At 49.3% G+C, this 25324-nt stretch overlaps 1 protein-coding gene across 6 annotated transcripts in view; it reads right to left on the bottom strand.

The window, feature by feature from the left end:
* Zfp423 (zinc finger protein 423) overlaps positions 1–25324 on the bottom strand; it is a 298627-nt gene that overhangs the window by 190563 nt on the left and 82740 nt on the right. For all 6 annotated transcript variants that reach the window (XM_063278334.1, NM_001393718.1, XM_063278328.1 and 3 more), the window contains exon 3: positions 8527–8727. Coding sequence is in view for 2 of the 6 variants with exons in the window: in NM_001393718.1 (NP_001380647.1) it covers positions 8527–8727 (201 nt within the window). In the remaining 4 variants the exon portion in view is untranslated. The remainder of the gene's footprint in view (positions 1–8526; positions 8728–25324) is intronic.

Raw genomic sequence — 25324 nt, 5'->3', positions numbered from 1 at the left:
CCTAGTGCCAGTCCAGGTTAGGTCTGGACCTCGTGGTCTAGCTGAAACCAAGCACAGGAAGCCAACAGAAGCTTTGAGGCTTCATGAGAGAAGGCAAGACCCAACCATTAAGGAGGGACCTGGCCCACTGCACTCCCCAGAATCATCTCGGCCCTGCTCATTTAGGCCAAGCCTAGCCGGTGTTTTCAGAAGGCCTCCACTGTGCGACCATTGCACCCTGGGCCACCAATGCAAGCTCGGTGATACTAAAGCACAATAAAGGTTGCCAGGATGGCCAGCTGGGAAGGGATTAAGAACCTCTCTGTCCACAGAAGCCTCTCAAGATCCACTAGCCCAATACAGTATGCAGATTTCCCATGGCCCAGTGGAGCCCTCCTTCTATAGTACTGGATTTGTTAGGCAGCTGTAAAGAGACACTCGATGAACAACTGACAGTTGGGCTGAGGGGAGGATGCGCTGTACATCTTCTCTCACAGTCTGCGTCCCAGGTATCCCAGAAAGCCCTCCAGTCACGCACGGTACAAGCTAAGTACCATTTGCGAGACGAAGATGGACATTTTGTTCATTTCAAACCTTCCCTTGCAGGTCACCGTAATCGAAAACCTACCATACCCAGGCACAGTGCATACAACATCTGTGGTGGCTACCCAGAATGCAAAGCACCTTAACATAGGTGTCTCCATGTTCATCTTGCCACAAGCACCCCTTTACCCTTTAGAAGCTACATAGCACCCCCTGTGGCAAGATCAGCAAGCATTTAAACTGTGTGCTCTGGACACAGGCAACGGCGACCTTAAGAACCGAAAAGAGAACAAGATCCAAGCCTGAGCACCAAAGAACATCAGGAACAAGGTGGGTTGGCAAGCTTTTCTGATCTTTGCCAATCTGGTAGGTTAAAAAAAACCACATGTCCCTGTGGCTTAAATATATAGTTTTCTTATTATAAACGGAGCTCTGAATCTTTTTAAATGTCTAAGATCCCACTAGTATTTCTTTTTCTGGTTCCATTTCTATCCTTTGCACATGGGAGATATTCAGAATATCTAACCACCAGAGTGGCATCAGCCAATCAGAGCGGGCACTGGCCTTCGGCAGCGCTGCCATCTCCAGTGGGTCGGCTGTGGCTCCGCCCAGGCCCTGCCTGGTCTTCTGCTGATTTACTGACTCCTTGCTTATAGAAGCTCCTTACACACTGAGGAAGGCATCCTTCGCCGTGATAACGCGTCTCGCTTGATTTACTGTGGCAGCTGTGAAGCAGTGTTGTTGTTTTGTTTTTTATGCAGTTCAATGTTTCTATCTCCTGTTTTATGGCTTCTAGGTCTGGGGTTATAGTTAGAGAGGCCCCACTCACTCTGGCCCTATTAAATTGATTTCTTAACTCTCCCTGTGTTTTCTTTGAGTATTTTTAAGTTTTCCTTTTCTATTTAGAACTCTGATCCCCATGTGATTTGCTTTGGCCTGAGGAATAAGAGAAGTCCAGTTCCCTTTTACTTCAGGATAGCCTTTGCCGCCCCTGCTAATCCTAGCCCTGGTTCTTGGGCAATCCATGTATCTTTGTGCCTTAGGTTTCCAGCCATGTTTGGACATACTCTGGGCTTGTCTCCAGCCTCCTGTTCTGTCCCTGGACACTTAGAACCCAGAGGCTCCAGCCCAAGCTGACTTGGGTACCATCCCTGCTACACTCCTTTCTCTGAGCACTCTTTCCTGCCTGTGCTTCACCCCCTGATTTCAGGAACTGTAATTTGTCCGTGGCTGAACAAAGCCACTCCACTCCAACTGAACTTCTCCAATCAATGACCTGCCTCTTCCTTCCTTCCTTCCTTCCTTCCTTCCTTCCTTCCTTCCCTCCTTCCTTCCTTTCTTTCTTGTGCCCTTCAGTGTCAGCCTTGTCTGTTTGTCCCCAGTCCCCTGTACATATGTATACCATCTCAGTAGGTTCCTGTCTCTGGCTTCTATACATTTGGTCTTTAACATCATCACTCCTTGCTCTGTTCTTTAACCAGGTGCTATCTGTGCTCAGGAAAGCCCCTAATGTGAGAGACAGAGCTCAAGCCCCCAAGGCCTTCTGTGCTGCTTGGTGTCGTTTCCTCGCAGTTGGAAGAAAGTCACAGCCCAGACCTGTGTGCTTGGCAGCACACTGCCCAGTGGCCAGCTCCAACTCTTCTCTGTGTTACCCAAATGGAGCCAGCATGTAGGATGCCCCAAGCCGTTAAGGCAGGGAGGGACCCCAGTGCTGTTAGGGCAAGAAAGAGGCCTAAGCTGGCACACAAAGTTGAGCCCTGGCCGGCGGCGGACAGGAACGAGGCCAACAGAGGTGCCAGTTTTTGTGCAGCCCCAGACCTGTAATTGGGACCCACAGGTCACTCTGGCTACAACTGAACAAACCAGGGCCTAATTAACTTTCCCCTTGGCTTCTGCTTTGGCCATATCTCACCTTCAGCAGAAAAGAATGGCTGGCCTTTCAGAGGGGCTGGGAACAGCCCTGGGTCCCCAAGAAGAGGCAACAATAACCCAAGAACACAGCTTTTTAAACAGATTCTCCACTTGTGTTTTTGTGGTTGGGTCTTTAGGAAAGCTGTGTCTACAGCTGGATTCGGAGCTCTACACACTCCCCAGCATATGTTCTTGCCACAAACAAGTCAGACCTCACCAGTCTCCTTTTCTTTCAAAATTTATTATTCTCCTTCAACTCTGAGCCTCAGTTACCCAGTGCATAAACTGGGAGTGAATGGGAAAACCGCTGCCTCTTGCTGGGATCGGTGTGGAGACTACATGGGGAGCATTCATTCATTCAGCCATCGTATGTTAAGTACCTCTGTCTGCCAGGTGCTGGACTAAAAATACAACGGAACACAACCAATGTGGCTCTTGTCCTCGTGAGCCACGGGCATATGGTTACAGAGAGAACAACCAGGGGAGGTGGCAGAGGGTACATTTCAGGCAGTCTCAAAGGGCCCTGCATGCAGTAAGAGCTGCATGCAGTAAGTAAGTATGTGTGCAGTGGTAGGAGACAGCGGTCCATACTATGGGATACAGGAAGAAGTATTTGCTTATTTTTCATGCACCAGGGGCATGATGGGCCTCAATCCTGCCTCTCTTTAGCTATCATGTAGCCTGAACAAAGTCAGAGAGGAGAGGACAGCAGCGCAAGAGAAGAAATCAGGCTCAGGTCGGCACCAGTCCTACAGGCTTTGTCTATTGCATGGCGCATGTCACTACGGCCTCATATTAGACCCCATGGTCTTTCTACAGAGACTGCACCTGCCTACCCTTCCCAGTAATGAAAAGCCAGGTATTCCAGCTGTCCCTTTAGCAAAGAGGCCACTACCCCTACAAGCCATCAGTAGCTCAGCTTGGGAATCGGTATTGTTGCAGGGTGGATTGACAGCCAGCTTTGGGCAGTATCAGAAGAATCACTGGGAAAATCAGCTTTAAAATGTTACAATGGCATCGATAGAGCACCCAGCATCCTCGGGAGGGCAGCCTCATTCAATTAGGCTGAAGCAACGGTCAGCGGAAATCACAGACGGGCCTCACAAGGTAGCATCGGTGCCCGGCAATGATCAAAGATTCCATCCGAATCTAGACGAACGGTCCACAGTGATCAGCTTCAATGGCACATGACCATCGGAAGCTGCCCCTGGCCAAATGGAACCTGCTTCTACAGAGCCCCAGGCAGTGCCCAGAGACACTTTCTGAAGTCACCGGAGTGCCCCAGCTCCCTGCCACAACCACTCCTAGCATTTTCATGGCCAGAACATCATCACAAACAGCGCTTGGGTGAATTTCAGACCTCTTCCTGTTCCAATGTTATTTAAGACAGCAGAGCCTGAATTAGTGGGGATTTTCCATACGCTGCAATTCAAAGGGCCGTCAAATGCATGGCATCTCCTAACGGGGTGCCCACGCAGCACAGTAAACTGCCAAGTCAACACTGTAGAGACTCCTCCTGTTTACCGGATGTAGACGCTGTCTCAGACACCTGAGTTTCCTCCCCTTGAACACTGCTATGCGAGAGCAAGAATCCCTGTCTCTCACCCCACTCCAAAAGGACTGCACAGTGACATGAGAATCTACCCAGAAAAAAGGTAAAGGCTAAACAGGCAATACTGTTGATTCTTGGTGTACACTTATAACCCCAAGCACGGAAAGAGACATCTGCTACCCCTTGGCCAGGGGCTGGAGAGAAGCAAAGACAAGGGGTGTTAAAGCGAACAGAGAACGTCAGTTGTCTTAGTCTTCTCACAGCCTAGAAATGCACACATGCCCTAATGTGTATTAGGGGCAAGGGGGACAGAACTTTCTTTTAAGTTCATGCTTCAACAAACAGATGGGCCAAATATGGCCACTCCTGCCAAGAAACAATGACACCTTCTGAGGCACTGACCAGATATGAGGATTCCTCAGGGGAGGCCTAGGGGCCAGATAGGGTCATCCTCAAGGCTCTCATTGTCACCTTTACACAGAAAGCTCCCCTTCTCTGACTGCCCCTTCACCTGGGATAACTCCCATCCCTACAACTTCTCCCTCCCATGCTGATGAAGCCAAGCACCGCCCCCTTCACCTCTCCTCCTGGATGCTTCAGATAGAAGAGTCCAGTGGACCTGTTATGGATCACAGATGTCCCACGAAGACTCATGTGCTGGGGTCTGGGTTGCCAGCTAATAGGGTTTGTGGAAGTGCTTATGAGGACTCTGACCTAACTGATGGATTGGTTATATAATAGAATTATTGAGGGGCAGGGTTAATTCTGGGACGTGAATCACTGGAGGAGATGCCCTGAAAAGATATACCATGCCCAGTATATACATTTTCTCTCCTTCCTCTTTTCTTCCAAACATTCCCCCCGCCTTCTCTCTGGCTGCCAAGAGAGGAACAGGCTTCCCCTGCCACGCCCATGTCTCATCATGGTCCAGAAACAACAAAGCCAGATGACCAAGGACTGAACTCTCTGAAACTGGGAACCAAAATAAACCCTTCCTCATTCAACGTGTGTTTCTCTGATGCTTGGTCACAGCAAAGACAACCTGACTAACACAGGCCCCACTGCCAAGGCAAATTTAAGTCAACTACACTCAACGCTACCCAGCTCTCACCCTGGGGCAGCAGCTCAGTGGCTCAAGTGCTTGCTATGAAAACTCCAGGAAGTCTTGTGATCCCTGAGCTCAGAAGGCAGGGGCAGGTAGATCTGTGGCACTCGTTGGCTATCTAGCTACCATAGCCTGAACAACAAAAATCAGGTACCAATGAAAGACCCTGCCATTAAAAAAAAAAAAAAAGGAGTAGATGAGAAATAACAATCCAGGTTGAACACTGGCCTTCATGTGTACACACGCACATGCACACATATACACACACATACTCACACACATATACACACACATACCACACACATATACACACACACACATACACACACACATGCACAGAGAGAGAGAGAGAGAGAGAGAGAGAGAGAGAGAGAGAGAGAGAGAGATACGAACATTTGTTTTGAAGACAGAGTATAACAGAGCCCTGGTTGTCCAGGCTGGCCTTGAACTCACAGAGATCCATCTGATTCTGCCTCCTGAGTGCTGAGTGCCACACATATGTGAATTTTAAAACAACCACTGCCCATGAAAGCACCCACAAGAGTCCTCTACCCGTGCCATACCAGCTTCATAGATGGGCTCCCCTTTCTCTACATCTCAGCAGCTATAGCTTCTACAAAGAACAAAACTTCCATTCTTGAGGGGTGGACATCAGGGGAAACAGGTGGTATTGCCCTGGCCCTGGGCAAGTGTCACATCTGACAGCCTCTGATACGTATTACATTCCCAGGAAGGGGAGAGGCTAGAGGGTACCCCAATGGCCGACAGCCAATAACCTAAGCAGGCTGATGGGACAATGAACCACCATGAAACCCCAGGAGGGTGGTGAGCAAAGGGCAGGAAGCTCCGAGCTCCTTCCCTACACCTCACCCCACAGCAAATGTGCTTGCATTCTCCAGAACAGCATTCAGAGCAAGCTGGTATTTATAGGAAGGGCTTCCTTGAGTTCTCTGAGCCACTCTGCCAAATGGTTCGACTCCAGCGCAGGGAAGGAACCTGGTTTAATTTCTTGGTTAGATACACAGGGCACGGTGAAGGCTTGTGATTCCTATTGAAAGTGCAAGAACAGGGGTTGGGGATTTAGCTCAGTGGTAGAGCGCTTACCTAGGAAGCGCAAGGCCCTGGGTTCCGTCCCCAGCTCCAAAAAAAAGAACCAAAAAAAAAAAAAAAAAAAAAAAGTGCAAGAACAGTGCCAGAACTGAGCCCTCGACCCAGAGCATCCAAGGCTGTCCCTAATGGGCAGTGTCACGGCTGGATTAGATCAGAGTCCACCGCTCAGCAGGCTGGCTGCTGGTGGGGAGAAATCCCTACAATTGACATGTATGTGTTCTGTGTGAAGTACCAAGAGGGAGAATCAACTACACACTAAGGAGCTATTGTAGTCGTCGTCGTCGTCATTTGTTGTTGTTGTTTCAGATAACACCAAGCATAAGGCTATCCTTCTGACAGGATTCTCACCCAACAGAACCCTGGAGCTGCCAGACTCACTAGTGTGGACTTCTCTGGAATGTCTTTCCCCAGAGTGGACAAACCAGCGTCACCTTCTGTACAGCGTCCAGTGGGGAGGAGGCTGGTGACACCTAGCAGTTGATCGACGGTGAGCCCACCCAAGGAAACTGAGCTACTGTGTCTTGTTTGCTTATCGGTCATTGGTTGGTGTTTTTGAGACAGGGTTTCTCTGTGTAGCCCTGACTGTCCTGGAACTCACTCTGTGGACCGGGCTGGCCTCAAACTCAGAGATCTGCCTGCCTCTGGCTCCTGAGTGCTGGTATCAAAGACCCATGCCACTACCACCTGGCTACTGCTACTGCATTTTTTTTTTTACATCATTTTTAATACAAAAGCAGAAACCAAATTCCCCGTGACATCTTTCTGCTAAAGCCCAACGCACACACAAAATCGAACTGCTGAAGTGAAGAGCCAGGACACCAGAGTACCTCAGAATGAAAGGCGACGTACCCCACACACAACAGACCGCAAGGCAGGAAGCAACTGGAGTGTGTGGCACACCCCAGTAGGGAAGGGCTTGGGGGCAAGGCCCAAACAATTTTCAGTGATCCTGAGTCCTAGGAAGAGTCCTGCATGTGTCTCATCCATGCTATGGAAGCACTCAGCTGAGGTGAAAATGAATGTCTCCGGGATGCTATTAAGCGAGGACACTACTCACACTCTAGCTCCCTTCCAATGCTCCAGGTTTTGGGGATGTTCCGAGATATCACATATCACATCCCAATGGAGGTCGTTAGTGAGGTCCTGTTAGGAAGTAGGCCGGGCTATGGTAGGTACCACAAACATCAATACCAACGCTGGGCACCCTGCAAACAGACTGCTGCAGAGTTCAGCCTGCTGGAGGCCACTAGCTGAAGCAGTTAGCTGCTGATTCTTATTTGTACAGAGACCTGAGCTCCCGTGCCTGCCTCTCCCCGCCTCTGCTCCAGAGCCTCGTGACTTCTTCTCCACTCGGAAACACTAGCATCGTTAAAAGCATGGTAGACAGGCATGAGATTCAAATTGATGCTAAGAGCTGAAGGAAAGAGATGCATGCAATGGCTGGGGCCCCTTCCCAGGGATCTGCTGAGATGGGAAATGCTTCTCAACAGAGGCCCAACCACACCCAAGGGCCTTTAGGAACAGGGCAAGCAAGGGTTTTGAGTTCAAGCTGCCTCCTGTCAGTAAATTTGACCCCGAGTGCGTGACAGTCTCCAGGGCTTTAGAAAACGGACTTGAGATTTAGAGGCCACTTTCCCATAACTAGCATCCAAAGGATTTGACCAATGACCATGATGAAATGCAGGGTTGTGAAAAGAAATGCATGTGTGGCTGGCACAGCACGTGTTCCCAGCTCCCTACCTACCAGAGACAGAGAGAGAGCAAGTACTCTGCTGAGACTTAAGTGACTCCTCAGGACACCATGTCCCTGCACACCCTCCAAAGTGTTGGATGCTTTACCCCTGGCATTTCTCTTACTCACGAGGAGTGCACCAAGCCCAGAGGTAGACCTGGGTCTCCATCGCACACGTTTTTCCCTTGATCTCTAAAATTTCCCATCCCGCCACAAGCCCTTCCTCACAGTTCACTGCTTCGCATGGCTTTCCACACTTAAGCTGCTTAACTTCGCACTAACAACCTCTTAATTGCTAGGCTTCCAAAAGGCTTTCTATGAATCTGGGGTACGGACTCACCCACTTACAGCCCGTATACCGTGTAAGGCAGGGACAGGGTACCTCTACCTAATTTCTGCCTGCCAGGAAGCGGTGGCTTTTATTTTTAATTTTATTTAAAAGAGGATACAGGGTACCCAAGACACCACAATAAAATGACATTAACTGTAAAATTACATTATTAATTCTTTAATCTCACTTGAGGCTTCAAGCTGTTGCTATGTCCAATTATCTGTGTAACCACCTGTCAGAATCCCGGCGCTATTTAGCATTACCTCCAGGACAGCGGTGGGCCCGGTGGTCCGTCAGGTCTGCCAGAGACTCGAAGTCCTGCTGACAGTGATCGCAGGTGTAAATTGACTCATCTTCCACATCTTCATCGTCCTCGTTTCTCTCCTCTTGACTTGTCACGCTGTTCCTGTCTTCCAGCGCACGGCTGGTTTTCCGATCACACTCTGACTCTCCTTCTAGGCCTCCTGCCAACAGGAAGAATACAGTCCACATCAGCCGACGGGGTCTCGGGAAAGGGGTTTAAAAGAATCACCCAGTATTTATTATGATACATTTAATTACTCTACCTCCTGGGGTCCATTATTCTCAACACCTCTCTGTATATTAATATATTGGGGGGGGTGTGGGGGGATCGTAACATGTGGTGCAGTAAGTCTCAACTAGATTCTTTAATTTGTGGCGCAAATCTTCTAGGAGGACTTTCTGTCATCTTCCCTCTTTGCATGACTGCTGGGGGTTCTGACCCCCCTCGGGGAAGTGAGAACGCTTTAGCGTGTTTCCTAAAAATCCAGTTCGAAGACATACCTCCCTGTAGCCCCACAGAGACACCCAGCACACCCAGTCTCCCCCCTGAAGTCCTCCTCTCAACTGTACAACACATCTCCCAGGTCCCCGCCAATGTCCTATCTCTGGAAAAAAGAAAGGGCAGGAAGCTGACGGGCCCAGGATGGTTAAATCCAAAATTTGAATGGAGTTAGCCATGGTGGCACATGCCAGCAATTCTCAGCATTAGAGAGGCCGAGGTAGGAAAATTCCCAGTTCAAGGCCGAACAAAGCGACCTAATGAATACTCGGCCAATGTGGGCAGACTGAAGCCCTGACTGGGCAAAACAAAGCAAAGACAACAGAAAGCCTGAACAGATCCAGCCCTTCCTGGTGACCAGGGAGCCACCTAGACAGTAAACACCAGGCTTGGACGTTGGTAGTGGTTTCTGTAAGATTAACGACTGCTCTGGACTTCGCCCTAGCTCGGCAAATGCTCGATTCTGAGTGCACAGCCCCATTTCACAGCTTCACACCCCAGAGCATGATAAAGGAGCTAAGGTCATTGCTGCAGCGTCTTGCAGGCAGGGACAGCTCCGTGAGTCCCATTTCAAAGTAGGGCCTTCCCATACCCAGAAGAGGGGTAACATCTCAGCACCTCCATTCTCTCACCTCTTTCTACCACATCTGTGGGAGCAGAGAAGAGCCTAAATCTTAGCCCTTAACAAGAGTTGAAAAGCAACACGCAGAAAGAAAAGGAAAAATAACAGTAAACATACTACACGTGTTTGTAACCCTCATAACTGTCAGCAGCTTGATTAAGCATGCCGGTTAAAATACAGAGATCCGTGGGTTGGAGAACCAAAGTGCAGGCTGTCCCTTTCTACACACAATTGTCCTAAAACATGGGTCAGAAACTGGCAGCTCTGATCGAAGGTCCGAGAAAAAGGCCACTGCCATGCATCAATGTATTTGTGCAAATGTATATATGCACACAAAAACTGCATGCATGTGTATGTGCATGTATGCCTGCACATAACTGTCACCAAAAAAGACTTGGCAGACAACCTTTACACTCCCCAGGGTCAGTCACCAAAGCATCAGAGAGACCCGAAGCTAAGAAACCCATTCAATTTGAGGTGCAGAGCACAGACCCATAAATATTTCAATTTAGAAACAGATGATGCTATAAGGGCTCTATTTCTCCTGTCCGCAAAGAACACACATTTCCAAAGCCCAGCCTCAAGAACCTGGGGACACAAATCAGCTCATTGGAGAGCCAGCTGCCGCCTCCCATGGTAGGGAAGGGTGTAGGGCTCACGGCAGAGGCAGTAAAAATCAATGCCTCCATTCGTGGCCCATCAAAACATCTCTCTCCTTACCAATTAAGGGATGTACAATTTTTAGGTTCTTTTATTACCAGAACAAGCCAACTCCCGGCAATACAGAAATCCCATTAAAAGCATATTTATCTCAGGGCATCCAAGCCACAGCAGCAACGGCGATGTAAGAAACAGAAAGCGAAGAAATAAAGCATCATTTGGAGCCTCTGAAATCATCATCACCACGCAGTGTACTCACGCAGGCCAGCACGGCTCTCTGAAACTCTAGTTTACCATCTCGTTCCTTAATTTAAAAACAAAAGCAAAGAAAAACCTTCAGTCGAGGAGGATTCAAAAGAGCCATGATTCCTGCATTATCTGCTACACCAACTCTCTAGATAGTAAGTTACACTCCCCACCAAGCCTTTTTGCTACTTTACTTAACACACGGTTTAATAGGCATATTTAAAAATTACCCCCTTGTTATTTTTTTTTTTTGGCCATATTTACTTGGCAATTCTAGCTGTAATAGCTCAGCGAATCCACAATTGGAACCACAGACACTACACTGCGTTTGATCTCTTTAAATCTGGTACATCCTGTTGACTTGGGAGTACATAAATCAGAATGTCAACCCTCAGTTTTTATAAGGCAAAAACCCATAAAGGCGTCCAAGAGTATAAAGCTGTCTTAAGAAACTGTCACCTCCTCTACGTCTGGCTGCTAATGGGAAGGCAGGGTGGCTGTGCAGAAAGGGGCAAGAGAAAGAAGGAGGCTAAGGGGCAGAAGCACAAGCCAGCCCGGGCAGATGAAGGCCCAGACCTCACAGATCCAGCCTCCCAGGGTGAAAAGCTCTTCTAGCCTGACCTTCGGGGAAAGTAAAGCTGAGAGAAGACTTCCAGACAGTCCAAGTTCTGAGAAAGAGACTTTCCGTTAAGTCTCAGCACCCAAGGACTCTGAAACAAAAAAAGAACCCTCTGACCCTGGGTACGACAGACCCTATAGAGTCCCCTTCCAAGAAAGGACTCTTGCTGGGCTGTAGTGGTGGCCCACATCTTTAATCCCAGCACTCAGGAGGCGGAGGCAGGCAGATCTCTGATTTTGAGGCCAGCCTGGTCTACAAAGCAAGTTCCAGGATATCCAGGGCTAGACAGAGAGACTCTGTCTCAAACAACAACAACAACAATAAAAGAAGGGGAGGAAAGAAGGAGGGAAGAAAAGGAGAGGAAGAAGAGGAGGAAGAAAAGAAAGAACCCGACTTTCCTATTTAGCTGCACCAGAATTGCACTAGAAGGGGAGAAAGAATAAAAGTTCTCTTTTCTTTTGTTTGTTTGTATGCTTTTTAAAGATTTATTAATTTTATATATTTGTGTTCTGTCTGCATATACACCTGCATGCCAGAAGAGGGCATCGGATCCCATTACAGATGGTTGTGAGCCACCCTGTGGTTGCTGGGAATTGAACTCAGGACCTCTGGAAAAGCAGTCAGTGCTCCTAACCACTGAGCCATCTCTTCAGTTCGTCTTTTCTTCTTGTAAGAGAAGAAAACAGAGGCTCCCCAGAATCACCCCAAGCTATACAAGAAATGGAAACTGTACTGCTCATCTGTTGATACATCAGCTCTCAGAGGTCCAAGGTCACCATTCTCCCTGGAGCAATCTCCAGTCTCTCTCTCTCCTGGGTCCACCAGAGTCAGCGGCACAACAAGCCCTTGGGATCAGATGACTAGCCTTCCCTAGTCCTCCAACCCAGTTTATCTAGTCAGGGATTGTCCTGCCTGCCCCATTACGGTCCTGACCAGCCTCCTGGTCTCCACTCTGAGACTGCACATGGCTGGAACAAGCACACAAGGTAGAGGTCTGGGCATATCCAAGTCCCTACCAAGTGCCACCCCTGTTTCCAGTACAGTAGCCTCTTGGCTCCAACCACAGCTGACCCATAGGCCCCTCCAGCCACCCAGAGATCAGACACAGCACTCAGCAAGCTGGGAAAAGACAACCTGCTGGTTTCTCCTCTGCCGAGGCCTCTGGATCTGTGAGGGCAGAGTTGTTAACCAGCTCTTTTCTCTTCTGGTCCACTTAGGTTCTCCCAGATGCCATCAACAGCAGCTGAAGCCCTGAAGAGGAAACCCAAGCTACAAGGACTTTGCATGAAGCTACTCCCTTGTGGCCGCATGCATTGGACAGGAAACCAAATGAGCCAGAAAACGCTGTCTTCGAAACCCAAATCGACACCTGCCTCTACTTCCCACGATCCACCACAGACAGCTCAGGTTTGGCCCAGGAAGCCATCAAGACAGAGGCTGGCGGGGGTTGGGGATTTAGCTCAGTGGTAGAGCGCTTGCCTAGGAAGCGCAAGGCCCTGGGTTCGATCCCCAGCTCCGAAAAAAAGAACCAAAAAAAAAAAAAAAAAAAAAAAAAAAAAAAGACAGAGGCTGGCATTGACTGAAACTTTGTGGGATGCCCAGGACCATGCAAGCACAGCCAGCTGGGGAGTGCTACGAGCAGTTGTCACCATGTCCCCATTCTAGGCAATGAAAATGGCGTTCTATAGGTTAGTCAAGGCCAGAAGGGAAGAGGTGGGGCCACCACACTGTCCACTCACAACAGAGACAAGAATCAACCAGCCAAGTATGGGGGAATGCATACATACCATCCAAGCCATCTAGAGGGCCTGAATGGCCACATAGGCCTTGAAGGTTCCATGAACTATCCAGCCGCTTCTACCCAGGACCTAATACTTTCTGCTCCCTCACAGCCGAAGATGTCCGTCCCTCTCACCCACCTAACATAAACTCCCTGCACAGACCCAGGCCCCCTGCCCACCCTGCCCCTTGCTATGAGAGCACTTGGTACAGAAAATGCTCACGTGGACCAATTTGCTTTTTCTCTCATTCACCATGGCAGCCTGCGTTTTCTCGAGACACCAAAATAGTTCTCATTCCACCTGTCCCTCTACAGTAAGCCCTTGACCCTGCGCCCATCAGGAAGGACCTACTTCCCCTCCACGCCCCACTCAGGCTGGCCTCTAACCAAGAGAGTGCAATGGAATGATGTGCAGAGACTCTGAGGCTAGGAGGAGGAGCTTGGGGTTTCCCAGTAGGTCTCCTGGGATACGCCCACTGGGAACGAAGCTGCCAGACAATGAGAAGCCAAGGTTAGCACAGCTTCGCTTAACTCCCAACCTCTAGTACCAACCACCAGCCATGGGGATTCAGAGTTCCAACCTGACAATTCTGATAGCTGTAGCTCTGGCCACCACACAGCTGTGCCTCAAGGAACACCGAGAGAACCTCCCACCAAAGCCCAGTGAGTCTACAGAATAGGGAGAAATGACAATTGTTAGTCACTCTAAAGCACTGAGCCTGGGTGCCTTGACAGATAGTAACAACAGGGCATAGCCACAGCATGTGGCTGTGGGCGTGGCTATGCCCAGGCTGTGGGCGTGGCTATGGGCAAGGCTGTGGGCGTGGCTATGGGCAAGGCTGTGGGCGTGGCTATGGGCAAGGCTGTGGAAGCGCTACTTCTGCTCACTACCATCCCCCAGCCTTTGGCACAAACAGCACGTGATGGGCACTCAGTACGTGCTGAGCGCGTGGAAAAAACGAATTGGTTTCGAAGAACCAAGTCTCCATCTACAAAACCGAGGATGTCACAGCACTGTTCAGCCCATGGTATCAAGTGGGATCACACAACGATGTCATCTTTTAAGCTGACGAACTCAAATATTGCTGCTCTCAAAGCATCCACCCTGTCTGTACTGAGAGCCTTCCCTGTCCCACTAGACACCAGCTTCTTGAACACACCCCACCATGCCACTCCACCCTATGAAACACAACCCCTGAGCCCAGAGATGTGGACTGGAGGTCTCTGGTAACAGAGGCCATGACACATCCTGCTTCTCAGTAGGAAGGTAGTTCCTTTACCCCACCAAGCCACAGCCCTCAGGGTGACAGTGTGAGGGAGGACCACAGTCTCTGAAGTAAGCACCACAAACCCCAAGAAGTGTCAGGGAGGGAGCAACAGTTTGTCAAAGGTAGAAGAACATGAGCCAGCAGGGGAATCTGGGGTCCTCTGCCCAAAGCTTCCTTAACACAGTAACTTGATGCCTAGATACCATGGCAACCCCAAGTTTTGGACAGAGAAGCAAACTACATTAGGAGGACCCCCAGAAAAGACAGCTCTGGCTTTCATATCCCCAACTAACCACTGCATTAAAGGAGTGAGTATGGGGGTGGGAGGGTGGGGATTGATACCTGAGGAGAGGTGCTGGATGGAAAGAGCTGTGCTTGCCCAGTGTTGAGAAACAGCATGGGAAAGTCTGGCATTGTGGGTCTGGGAGACTTCTTGGGCTCCTGGTGTGGTGCTGCTGGGATTCTTCAGCACCTAAGGGAGGCTGAGACAGACTCAGCAGGAGTCCCCAGTGACTGAGGCCCCTCTGTCCTGGTTCTAGCCAGTGCACTGCACCCGGGCGGGGGCCTCTTCTCTTCCCAGGATCAGCTTTCAGGTACAGAGCCCTGAATACCCTGAGAACCTTCAAGTACCATGGAGATGGGACTTCAGGACTGAGCACCGTGTAGTGGAGGCAAGGGACTGTAATACCCCAATGGCAGAGCTAGAGAGAATGTATCAGTGCCAGCAATCGCATGCCTTCGATCGCTCTCCCTTCCCCCACAAATGCCTCCTGAGTGCCCCGTTTGTGCCAGGCATAATATACACATGTTTGCTACAAGTTAAGTGTACTTCCTAGCCCTGTTTATCTTGGTGGTTTCAGAGAAAGCATGGCACACGCGCACACGTGCACATGCACACACACACACACACACACACACACACACAAGACACTTAATAAATGTGTGGGCAAATGAGTGAGCAGTGAATAGCAGAAGGGAAAATGGAGCAGAAATATGGGTTACACAGACAGCTCTAGACGCCCCTGCTACACATGACCTCAGAAGAGTCCCCTGCCTGAGTCTGTAGGTCCTGCTGTGCCCAACAAGGCCCTGAGTGGGACCTGCAGCATCTGTTCCTGCCACAGCGAGCCGAGAGCAGCACTCTCTAAATGGACAGCCATGGTACGATGTGAGACCAGCCTAGCTTAGTACATGAATGTAGTGGAGTTCTAAGGGAGGTAGGGGTGTGTGACAGCAGGCAAAGGCAGAAAGAAGGATCACAGGAAGAGGGGCCTGGGAATAAGGAAAGGGCTCAAGTCAACAGACAGCCAGACAGTCAAGTGCCTAGAAGGTCTCCCTTCTCATCTCTTCTCACAACCAGACCTGGATGTGAACCAGCGTTCTCCACCTCTGAGGGAAGCAGAACCACCCAGGGCTGAGTTCCAGGTACATCCAAGGGCTGAGAGCCCACTGGCTGGGAAACAGCAAGACACCAGGCATAGCCCACTACTGATGGACACAGTTACTGAACATTGGCGGGCATTTAAATAACAATACACACAAGCGGCAGATGTCTGTCTTTACAGTTCAGGAGCCATGGAAAGGGAAGAGCGGACAAGAGCCACGGGCTGTGAAGACATCTTGCCTCAGTTCAAATCCACATCCCGCCATTTAGCAAGTGGGAACTTTGGTCAAGTCATTTCCTGTCCCTGAAGCTCCTTTAAATCTTTAATTGCTGTAATGAGGTAATAAATAGGAAAGCTGGTGCCTAGCCCATATGAAGTGGGAAAATGGTTCATGGTTAGTGGCTTATTCCTGCTGTGAATCAGACCCAACACACCCAGCATCATGACCCAGGCAAGGGTTAAAGATGTCATACAGCAATCGAGGCTTTGTGTGTTCCTAAGGATGAAGGCCCCTGCCCCTGTCAAAGGCACAATGTAGAACACAGCCCCCAGTAGACCTCCTTTAACCCAGAGAGGAGATATGAGTGACTGAGCCCGTTCTAAATGCCCTCCTCCCTAAACGAGCTCACCAGGTGACTTGAGTCTGCCAGGGGCCAACACCAGGACATCTTCCTCTCACACTTCCCTGCCCACCTTTCTTGCCCCTACTGTGGTTGGAAGATGACTGCCGTTTTCCATGTTAATTGGAGGCAACATTTTCCCAAGTAACAAATCTAGACTCTATTCTAACAGCGTGTAAGCTTCTTCGAAACAAGTTTCCAGCCAAGACGCACTTTCGGAACTTCAGTGCTGGGGCAAAAACCCTAGCTTAGCTCCATCCATATCTGCCTGGGCTCTGCCTGCAAAGAAGAGGACATTTTTGACACAGCCTGAGCTGGTGGACCTGCAAGGCCCTGAGACACAGGGACCAAGAGCCTCCTCCTCAATTAGCATGTTTGTGTACCCATTGTGGACCCCCAGTTCTGAGGGAGCCATTACTTATCTGTATGTTTACAATATTTGCAGTGCAAACTAGGGCTTAATAGTCGATCTCAGGTGCTCTTGACAGCAGGGCTCTTGGTAAATACTTCAACACATAACTCACTGCCCATGTTCTGCCTCTTAAAGAAGGAATCGATTGTGGCTCCCATTCAGGGCCAGCCTGTTCATGGATGGAAGTCAAGTCAGGGTCAAGGTCAGGCTGCACTATCTGAACCTTGTTAGATGTACTGTCTCAGCTGTCCATGAGGAACTGGTTCAATCCAACACCCCAGCTGAGCCTGGAAATGACCAGAACCTTCCAGAGAACATATCTTCATCCGTGAGATATTCTGGAACCTACAACCAAAAATGGCTAACCCTGTTGTAGTCAAGGTTTCCTCCCGGCTCCACATCGTCCATCTCGTGTCCCAGGTTGCTATTGCAGTGATTAAACACCACGTCCAAAGGCAACTTGGGGAAGACAGGGTTTACTTGGCTTACACTCCAGTGTCATAGCCCAGCACTGAGGACTCAGGGCAGGGACTCAAGGCAGGAGCTAATGCAGAAGCCATGAAGGAGTGCTGCTGACTGTCTTGCTTAGCCTGCTTTCTCACACAGCCCAGAGCCATCTGCCCAGGGATGGCACCACCCACGATGTGCCGGGGCCTTCCACGTCAAGTCACGAAGAAGATGAAGAAAATGGCCCACTCTGTGTCATGTCTACAGCTCAGTCTGTTGAAGGCACCTTTATCAACGGAAGTTTCTCTTCCCAGATAACCCCAAATTGACAAGAACAAAAGAAAACAACTAGCCAGCATTATCAGATGTCATCATTAGACTGAAAGTTAAGTAGCTCAGACTGGGGTAAAAACCAATTGCCACTTGCACGCCGAGTGAAGCAAATCTCTAGAATCACACAAACTGTACACACAGGGCATTCCTGGAAGGTCAGTGGGGTACACGAGAGTGGCCCTCCCTCTCTGGCCTCTAGAGCTTTTTTGGGAGGGGGGGCTTAAAGGAAGAAGTCTTTATTTTTATGTAAAATCTTGGAAATTTAAAAATTAAATGAATTGATTTTAAGTGTTGTGCGCGTCCATGTACCATCTACTAAGAATGTCTCAGCACATATGTGGAGGTCATATGACAACTTAGAGGAGCCTTCTCTCCTTCTGCCACCCAGGATCCAGAGAGCAAACTGAGATTGTCAGGCCTGGTACAGATGCTCCTAGCCACTAAACCATCTTGCTGCTGGTCCCAAATCTCTGGATTTTTATGTGTTAGCTTTGTTTTAAGAAACAATTTGAGCTGGCCTTGGCGGCGCACATCTTTAACCCCAGTATTCGGGAGGCAGAGGCAGGCAGATCTCTGAGTTCAAGGCCAGCCTGGTCTACAGGACTATGAGGGCTACACAGAGACACTCTTGGGATTGCACTGGGGGAGGCGGGGCAGAGAGACTTTAGAAGATTGGATTAGGCCTAAAGCTCACTGGGAGTCTCCACCATGGTATGATCCGAAGGACCCACCAGGGGCTCTCATATCCAAGGCCATCTGTTCAGTGCTCCTTAGATGAGGAGTATGACAATGTCCTTTCTTTGAACATTGTAATCATGATTACTCACACTGCTGAGCCTGTATCCTAATTCTGAACACGAGGGTGATCTGCTGGCCTGGTCTAGGCCATGTGCTCTTTCTGGCATCACTCCAGTTTATGCCAACCAGGCTCTGGTCAGCAGCAAGCTTCCTCCCAGGTATAACCCTATCAAGCACCAAACTTCCTATTTGCAGTCCACCAACATTTACTGGATACCTACTACGTCCTAGCCACTGTTTGAGGCACTACATGCGCCCCACAGAACCAAGCACGTCCTGCACCATGAAAAACAAGCACCTCGCTCTTGTGGTCTGTCAGAAAATAAGGGGAAAGCTCTCTCCCCCAACCTAGCTGTTTAAGCATGGAGTCCATTTACAAAGACATAGGCACACGAAGCTCCCTCTGCCCACAGCACACCTGCACGAGCTCACTTGAGATAGGTACGGCAGGAGTGGAAACTAACAGGGCAGGTGGGGTGGAGGGAAGGAGAGGGGTACATAAAGGAGGACAGCCATCCAAATGCTCCTGCTGAAAAGGAAAGAAATAAATGGTTTCCATTAAGTAGTTAACAGTGACAGTCCTCCGATCCACACAACCTTAATAGAACCAATCTCACCACGTGCAGTGGCGAGGAACTGGAGGACAAAGCCACCCTGGAACTATGAAAATTGCACACTGTGACTTTCTAGTGACCTCCTGAAATGGTGACCATTCTGCCCTCCCAGAGCTGCCAGGTGACATCTCAAGGCAGGCCAGAGGTGGGCGGGGGAAGAGGGTGTTCAAGGCCCCATGGGAGCTCGATCAATCCAGCTGATTTGTGGCTAGGGCCAGGCTTGGCTCTCCTAACTGCTCCAGATCTTGGTATAGAACTCAAGGCCATGATGCTGAGGCAAAAATCACCCCCTTGTGGTGGCTGCAGAAGAAAAGCCCCATGAGGAAATGGGCAGTGAAGAAGGGAGTCTGCCTTTCTCTAACCAGAGCCCATGCCCACTACAGAAGCTTGGTTGGGAATAAGAGTTCACACAGAGCCCAGACCAAGCAAACATGAAGTTGCTGTGGCTTATGGGTACCATGCACCTCGCTAGTCCTTGGTGGGACCATCTGTAAGTTAAGGCATGAACTGTGGGGGATAGCACCCCACCCAGGAAGGAATTGCTGTTTTTCCAATCCTCTGCAGAGGCTCCTCCAGAAGCTCAGGTGCCCACCAGGCCAACTGTGCCTCACCAGCCGGGGTCACCCTAAGTAAGTCCTACGCTTGCTCCCTGCCCACCCTCATGGGTACCTTGGGCACTTGTTTTTTTTTTTTTTTTTTTTTTGGTTCTTTTTTTTCGGAGCTGGGGACCGAACCCAGGGCCTTGCGCTTCCTAGGTAAGCGCTCTACCACTGAGCTAAATCCCCAGCCCCCCTTGGGCACTTGTTAAATACACTTCCTTCTGCTACTGATCACCGCAGCTTGTTGGACCAGCCTCCCTTACCCGTTAGCATCCAGTATAAGGTCAGGTACACAGTAGGTGCTCAAACAAAACAAAACAAAAACAAAAACAAAACAAAACAAAAAAAACTTGTGAGCCAGGTATGATGGCACACGTGTTTAATTCCAGCATCAGGAGGCAGAAAGCTAGTAGGATCTCTAAGGAGTTCAAGGCCACCCTGGTCTACACAGAGATTCAAGACCAGGCAAAGGTACATATTAACACCCTGTCTCGAGAAAGAAAAAAGGAAAAAAGGGAGGGAGGGAAGGAGGGAGGGAGGGAGGGAGGGAGGGGGGAGGGAGGTCTATTCCACTGTGACACGCAATGATCCTGCTGGGGGTATAGCTCAGTGGTACTGTACTTGCCTGGAATATCCTTGAGTTCTATCCTTAGCTAAAAAACCAAATAGGTCCAGCCATGGACCTGTATAAAGACAGAGCCTTGGGGAGGATAAGACAGTGGGAACAGAGGCAAGAAATGGGCCCTTATTCTGCCTCTGCCCAGATGCAAGTAATGTCTGATGCTGGAGACCCATAGCCTAGGCTCCAAGGCCTTTCCTGGAACCCGAATAAGAGAAACATCCCCTAGCAATAACCCTCCAACCCAAGACCGTCAGTCTAGCTTCTGTGCAGCCCTGGCAGGCCAGGAGTCCCCACTCCTTCAGCCACAAAGCAAAGATTGTATAAGATCTTTAAAGATTAACTAGAGACTGACCATGGAGGTAGTCTGGTGGGTGCCACATCCCAGGGTCCACAGATCTCCTGGAGAAAAGTAGCCAATGTGCTGGGTGCTTTTCCCCACATGAGGAAGGCCAGTGGCAGCACATTTCTGAATGCCAGGTCTCATGTAATCCAGACCAGTTACCCCCCTGAACAGGACAACTCCAGCCTACCTCCGGAGACCTTGACCAGCAGCAGGTTCTCTGCACAGCTAAGCCCCATCTGCTTGCTAAGGTCTGTCTGATTTCTGCTTGTTTTATTCCAGCCCCCAAGAGAGTGTTTGGAGGGGTCTCATGAGTAGGCTATAAGACGTTCAGAGTCTGAAACCTAGATTCCTACAGCAACCCCTGGAGCAAAACCAGCAGCCTGCTCTCCACCCAGCACCTTCACCAGCAAGAGAACTGAGGGGTCTCCAGGTTCACGTAAGTTTCCTGATGGGATGGACAGACGGAAGAGTTCTGCATGCTGACCTCAAATCCACTGATCTACACTCCCACACACGAGCAGAGGCTTCAGATTAGCCATAGGTCAGAGGTCAAGTGGGCAACCCAGAGGAAGCTTCCAAACTCATCCTGGGGTTTGGCTGTCTCCACCCAAGGTCAATATATAAGTGAGTCTTATGCTATGCACACACACACACACACACACACACACACACACACATACACACACACACACACACACACACACACACACACAGCACCTCATTCACCCCAGGCCCATCCTCAAACCATCACTTAACTCATATTTCAAACCGCTCTTGATGCTCTTAAGTCAACACGAGGCAGAACCCTTTTATTAAATGCTGCTAATTTTTTTATTGATCACACTGTGAGTCATTTCATTTCCCATTCCCACAAATGTCTCCTATCAGGATACTCCTTTATGCCGCCTTGAGCAGCTTGTCACTTTTTAATCAGTTTTCAGGTTCGGTGTCCCTCAAAAATTGGAAAAGAGGCCCTTTGTGCTTTTGTTTAAAGGAAAGAAAAAAAAGTTTCCATATAGGAAAGATTATTATACTTGGACTAAACACACACGAATCAAACTAAATACCTCCCCGACTCTAACCAATTTTAGCATTGGTTCTTATAATTTTTTTTTAAGTTTATTTTCATGGAAAGACTGTGCATAATTATTGTTCGTACCCTCCCAAAACACTTATGTTACCAAAGTGCGAAATGTCTTCTAACACAAAGACAGATCTCTGGGAAGTAATTACAGAAATGCATTCAGGGGCAATAATTCTATATTAGCTGTCAGCGGCAGACATCCTCAGAAAAGCACTTGTTACCAAAGAATTATTTTTGTTACTGTTGAAGGCATGGCAGGCAAGCCCAAACCAAAGACTGCATCTGACCAGAAATGCAGGCTCCCTCATCAAGGGTCAAATTAAGTTTAAATCATTACCTTGAAGCCCGGCAAACTCGTACCTGACTGTCTATTGTAGAGACGTTTTTGAGACGCACTCGAGCGCAACACGGTCTTCCCTTTCGCAGCGTGGTGCAATTACCTTGAGTCTCAAAAGGATTCTGCCAGGAGCTTGTCACAATAGGGAAAGAGGAGGTGGCAGGGTGTCTATTAAATGCTAACTCATGTCACCAAACAGAATTTTCAAGAATTATAAATTGCCGAGCTGCCTCTCGGCTGACCCCCTTCGTGTTAAGAAGAGCCCAGAATATTATCTGGAAAGTGCAGGAATTTGGATCAAAGGCAGGAGAGGTCACTCGGCGGGGAGCCTGTTGGGGGTGCGGCTGAGGAGACAGACCATAGCCCAGTTTCAGTCCACAGAAAGTATGGGCAGCCATACAGCTCCCATAGAGGTAAAGCCTAAAAAGAAGAGAAGTTAGCCCAGGAGTCGCCTGCCTGCCAGGTGAGCCTTGTTCCCCTTGCTAAGCCTCCATTTCCCCAACTTTATTCCCCCACCTCAAGGCTCTTGTGCAATATTAAAGCGAGCAAATTTCCAGCACACCCGTTTCTGTCCCAGGCTTGGTCTCCCATTTGCAAAATGCCAAGACCTATTCTAGAGGCTGAAAGAAACCACTGGGCCTCCATGCTGGAAGCAGATTAGAGAGAGAACAGAAGGTTGAGGGTCCCCATGTATCTCAGGGAATCTGTTTAGAGTTGCCAAGCCTCAGTTTCCCCACCTCTAAAGAGACCTGCTGAAGGTTACTGCCTTTACAAATCAGAGAAAAATTACAGGCGTGGGATTCTTAATCTGTTCAGCCACCATTGCTTCCAAAGTGGCAGGCACTCGCTGGGGCTGCTCAGCGGAGGCTCACCCACCCTGAAGTTGTCGCTCCCTCCTATATTTACAAGTAGAAGCCACATAGCAATTAAAATTAATGAAACGGGGCTGTGAGGATCACCATAGATCTTGCAAACATAAGCTGAGAGGGGAAAAAAAATGGTGGCAAAAGATGATCCACCCTTACATACAATACACCCACGTAGACTTGCAAACTGTGTCCGTATACGGATGTCGAGAATTTACGCTGTTTTTAAAGTGTGACTGGCCACAACATTTGGTTATATTTTACCCACATTCAAGAAGAGACACGGGCACAGAAGTGATGGATGCCAATCCTTCCAGAGGAAGGAAGGGCCCTTCAGAGCTCTGCGGGTGAGTGAGCAAGGTGTGTGGGGGTCTTCCTGGGCGGCCCTCCTTCCCTTTGTTACGCGTGAAATAGTTCACTTAAATAAACACTGCCCGCTGAGCTACTGAAGTTTTAAATGCTAAATTTAAAAAGAGAAAACAAGAATGGATGGGAGGAGTGTGAATTTGAGAGCCACAATGGAAACACAGGGTTTTAGGTGGAAAAGACACTGTGGGGAAAAACACACAGCCAACTCAGTATACAGCTACGGCCCTGATCGCGCATGCGCAGTCCACACAGCATGCTCACAATGCAGCCAGAGGTGGTGCCCACACCTACGGAAGGACCTATACTCTACTTCTTCCCTCCATCCGGGGTACTGCAAACGGACAAGGAGGGAACAGAGAAATGAGAGGGCTTTCAACATGAAACGGTTCCAAAATATCTCTGGTCCTGCCAGAAAAGGACCCTGTGGCCCTGTCACTTTAGTGTTCTGAGGGCCTCAAACAGCATGGCGCAGACGGCACACACAAATACCAGAGCGATCATGGGATGGGATGAAGAAGAGTCATTTGTACCCTGTTATTCAGAGCAGGTAGACTAACATCCAGTTAGTCATTTTTACTTGATCTTTACGTGTGTGAGAGTGAGTGTGTGTGTATGCACGTGCGTGCACGCTCACTCCAACACTGGCCACATTAAAACATGTGGAGGTCAGAGAACAACCTGCAGGAGTCAGCTCTCTTCTCCCACCATGCAGATTCTGGGAATTGAACTCAGGTCATCAAGCTTTGGCAAGTGCCTTTAGCCCCTGAGCCATTTTGCCGGCCCAAGGGAGTCATTTCTAAATAAATGTAGATTTCTGTACTTCTGTATTGTGGAAAGAACGCTCCAACCCTGACTTCTCACCAATTTTCTGCCCCTCCTGTGGGCAGGCTGTGCTTGTGAGTCCTGACTGTGCATGGAAAGCACCTTTGGGGAGATGAGAATGGAAACAGTCTAATTCAAGACGGAGCCAGGCACTGCCTAAAATGCATCCTGGCCTCCTTCCACGATCACACATCGAATGGAGAAAATTACTCCAACCCACTCCACAGGAGCGCATCCATGCCTGGCCAGCCAAAAGCAGCCGTTGCTAAGAAATCACACCGGGTGACGTCACATGATCACTTGCTACAGGCAAGATGTAGCCAGGGTCAGAGTTCAGAACGGTTTCTGCAAATCTCTCCAACAAAGCAGGGAGAGGAAGGGGAGGAGGCTTCCTGACAGGTGTCCGCTGCAGCTGTACACCCTACCAAGTATGTACCACGGCAGTGTGGGAACTGAGGCCAGCACTAGAGAATGACAATGTTCAAACCCTGGAGAGACAGGTGCTTCTTCTGTGCTGAAGTATTTCCCAGGATATGAGGGTCTGAGCACCTCCAGGGTCCCCATCCTATGCAGAAAAGAGCGAACATAGAAGTGCAGGCTAGAACAAAAAAACCACACGTCCGGCAGCCTCCCATATAGAGAGCTCAGTTACCATAGAGTCTGGGTGCCACCAGCTGTCCTTATGATATGAAACAGAGGAGGCACCAGTGGGTTGCTCCAGCCAAGTCTCCTGGGGGGAACCAAGCAGCATCAAGACCCATAGAAGTGAGTTTCCCCAAGACCTCTCAGCTACAATGGACACAGGGACACCCACTTGGGAGGACACAGCCCAGAAACCCCCGCGCTAAAGAGTTCACCCACACTCCCAACAAGTGTGCATATATGCACTGTGTCTTGTCACAGGCAGTCTATCAACCAGTCTGTGGTCATATCTAGCTTTCTCCAAAGACCTGTTTCTGTAGAAAGAAGAGGAGGAGGATGGGGGAGAAAGAGGGAGTCGAAGGAAACAGATTCCCGCTAATTGTGATGACACAGATAACCGTGCTAGATATCAAACAACAACTAATACAGAAAAATAGCACACAAGTCACTAAAACCTCACCACCCAAAGGCTGTGGTCTGGTACCACTCTGGCACAAAACCGTATCCATCCTGTCCCATATTTGAAGGTGGGAGCAGAAATCACTGTACAGAAGGACATGGTACACTACATAGTGGCCTGTAACCTAAGCTTTGACCCATTCGCCCCCATGCTATGCGCTCACCTCTTCAGTGGATGGTTTCTGGGAGCTACTGTTCAAGTTTTGTCCATAGCAAAATGGCAGGGGTCGTCTACATTTAGCTAAACATGAGCAGTGATGAACTAGGGGAGACTGAGATTTGTCCTCTGGGGGAGGTTTACTAGTTTGGCAA

The sequence above is a fragment of the Rattus norvegicus genome, chromosome 19 (genome assembly GCF_036323735.1).
Source record: "Rattus norvegicus strain BN/NHsdMcwi chromosome 19, GRCr8, whole genome shotgun sequence".
Lineage (NCBI taxonomy): Eukaryota > Metazoa > Chordata > Mammalia > Rodentia > Muridae > Rattus > Rattus norvegicus.
Note: the sequence above shows the minus strand (reverse complement) of the source record. Positions and strands in the feature narration are given on the sequence as shown.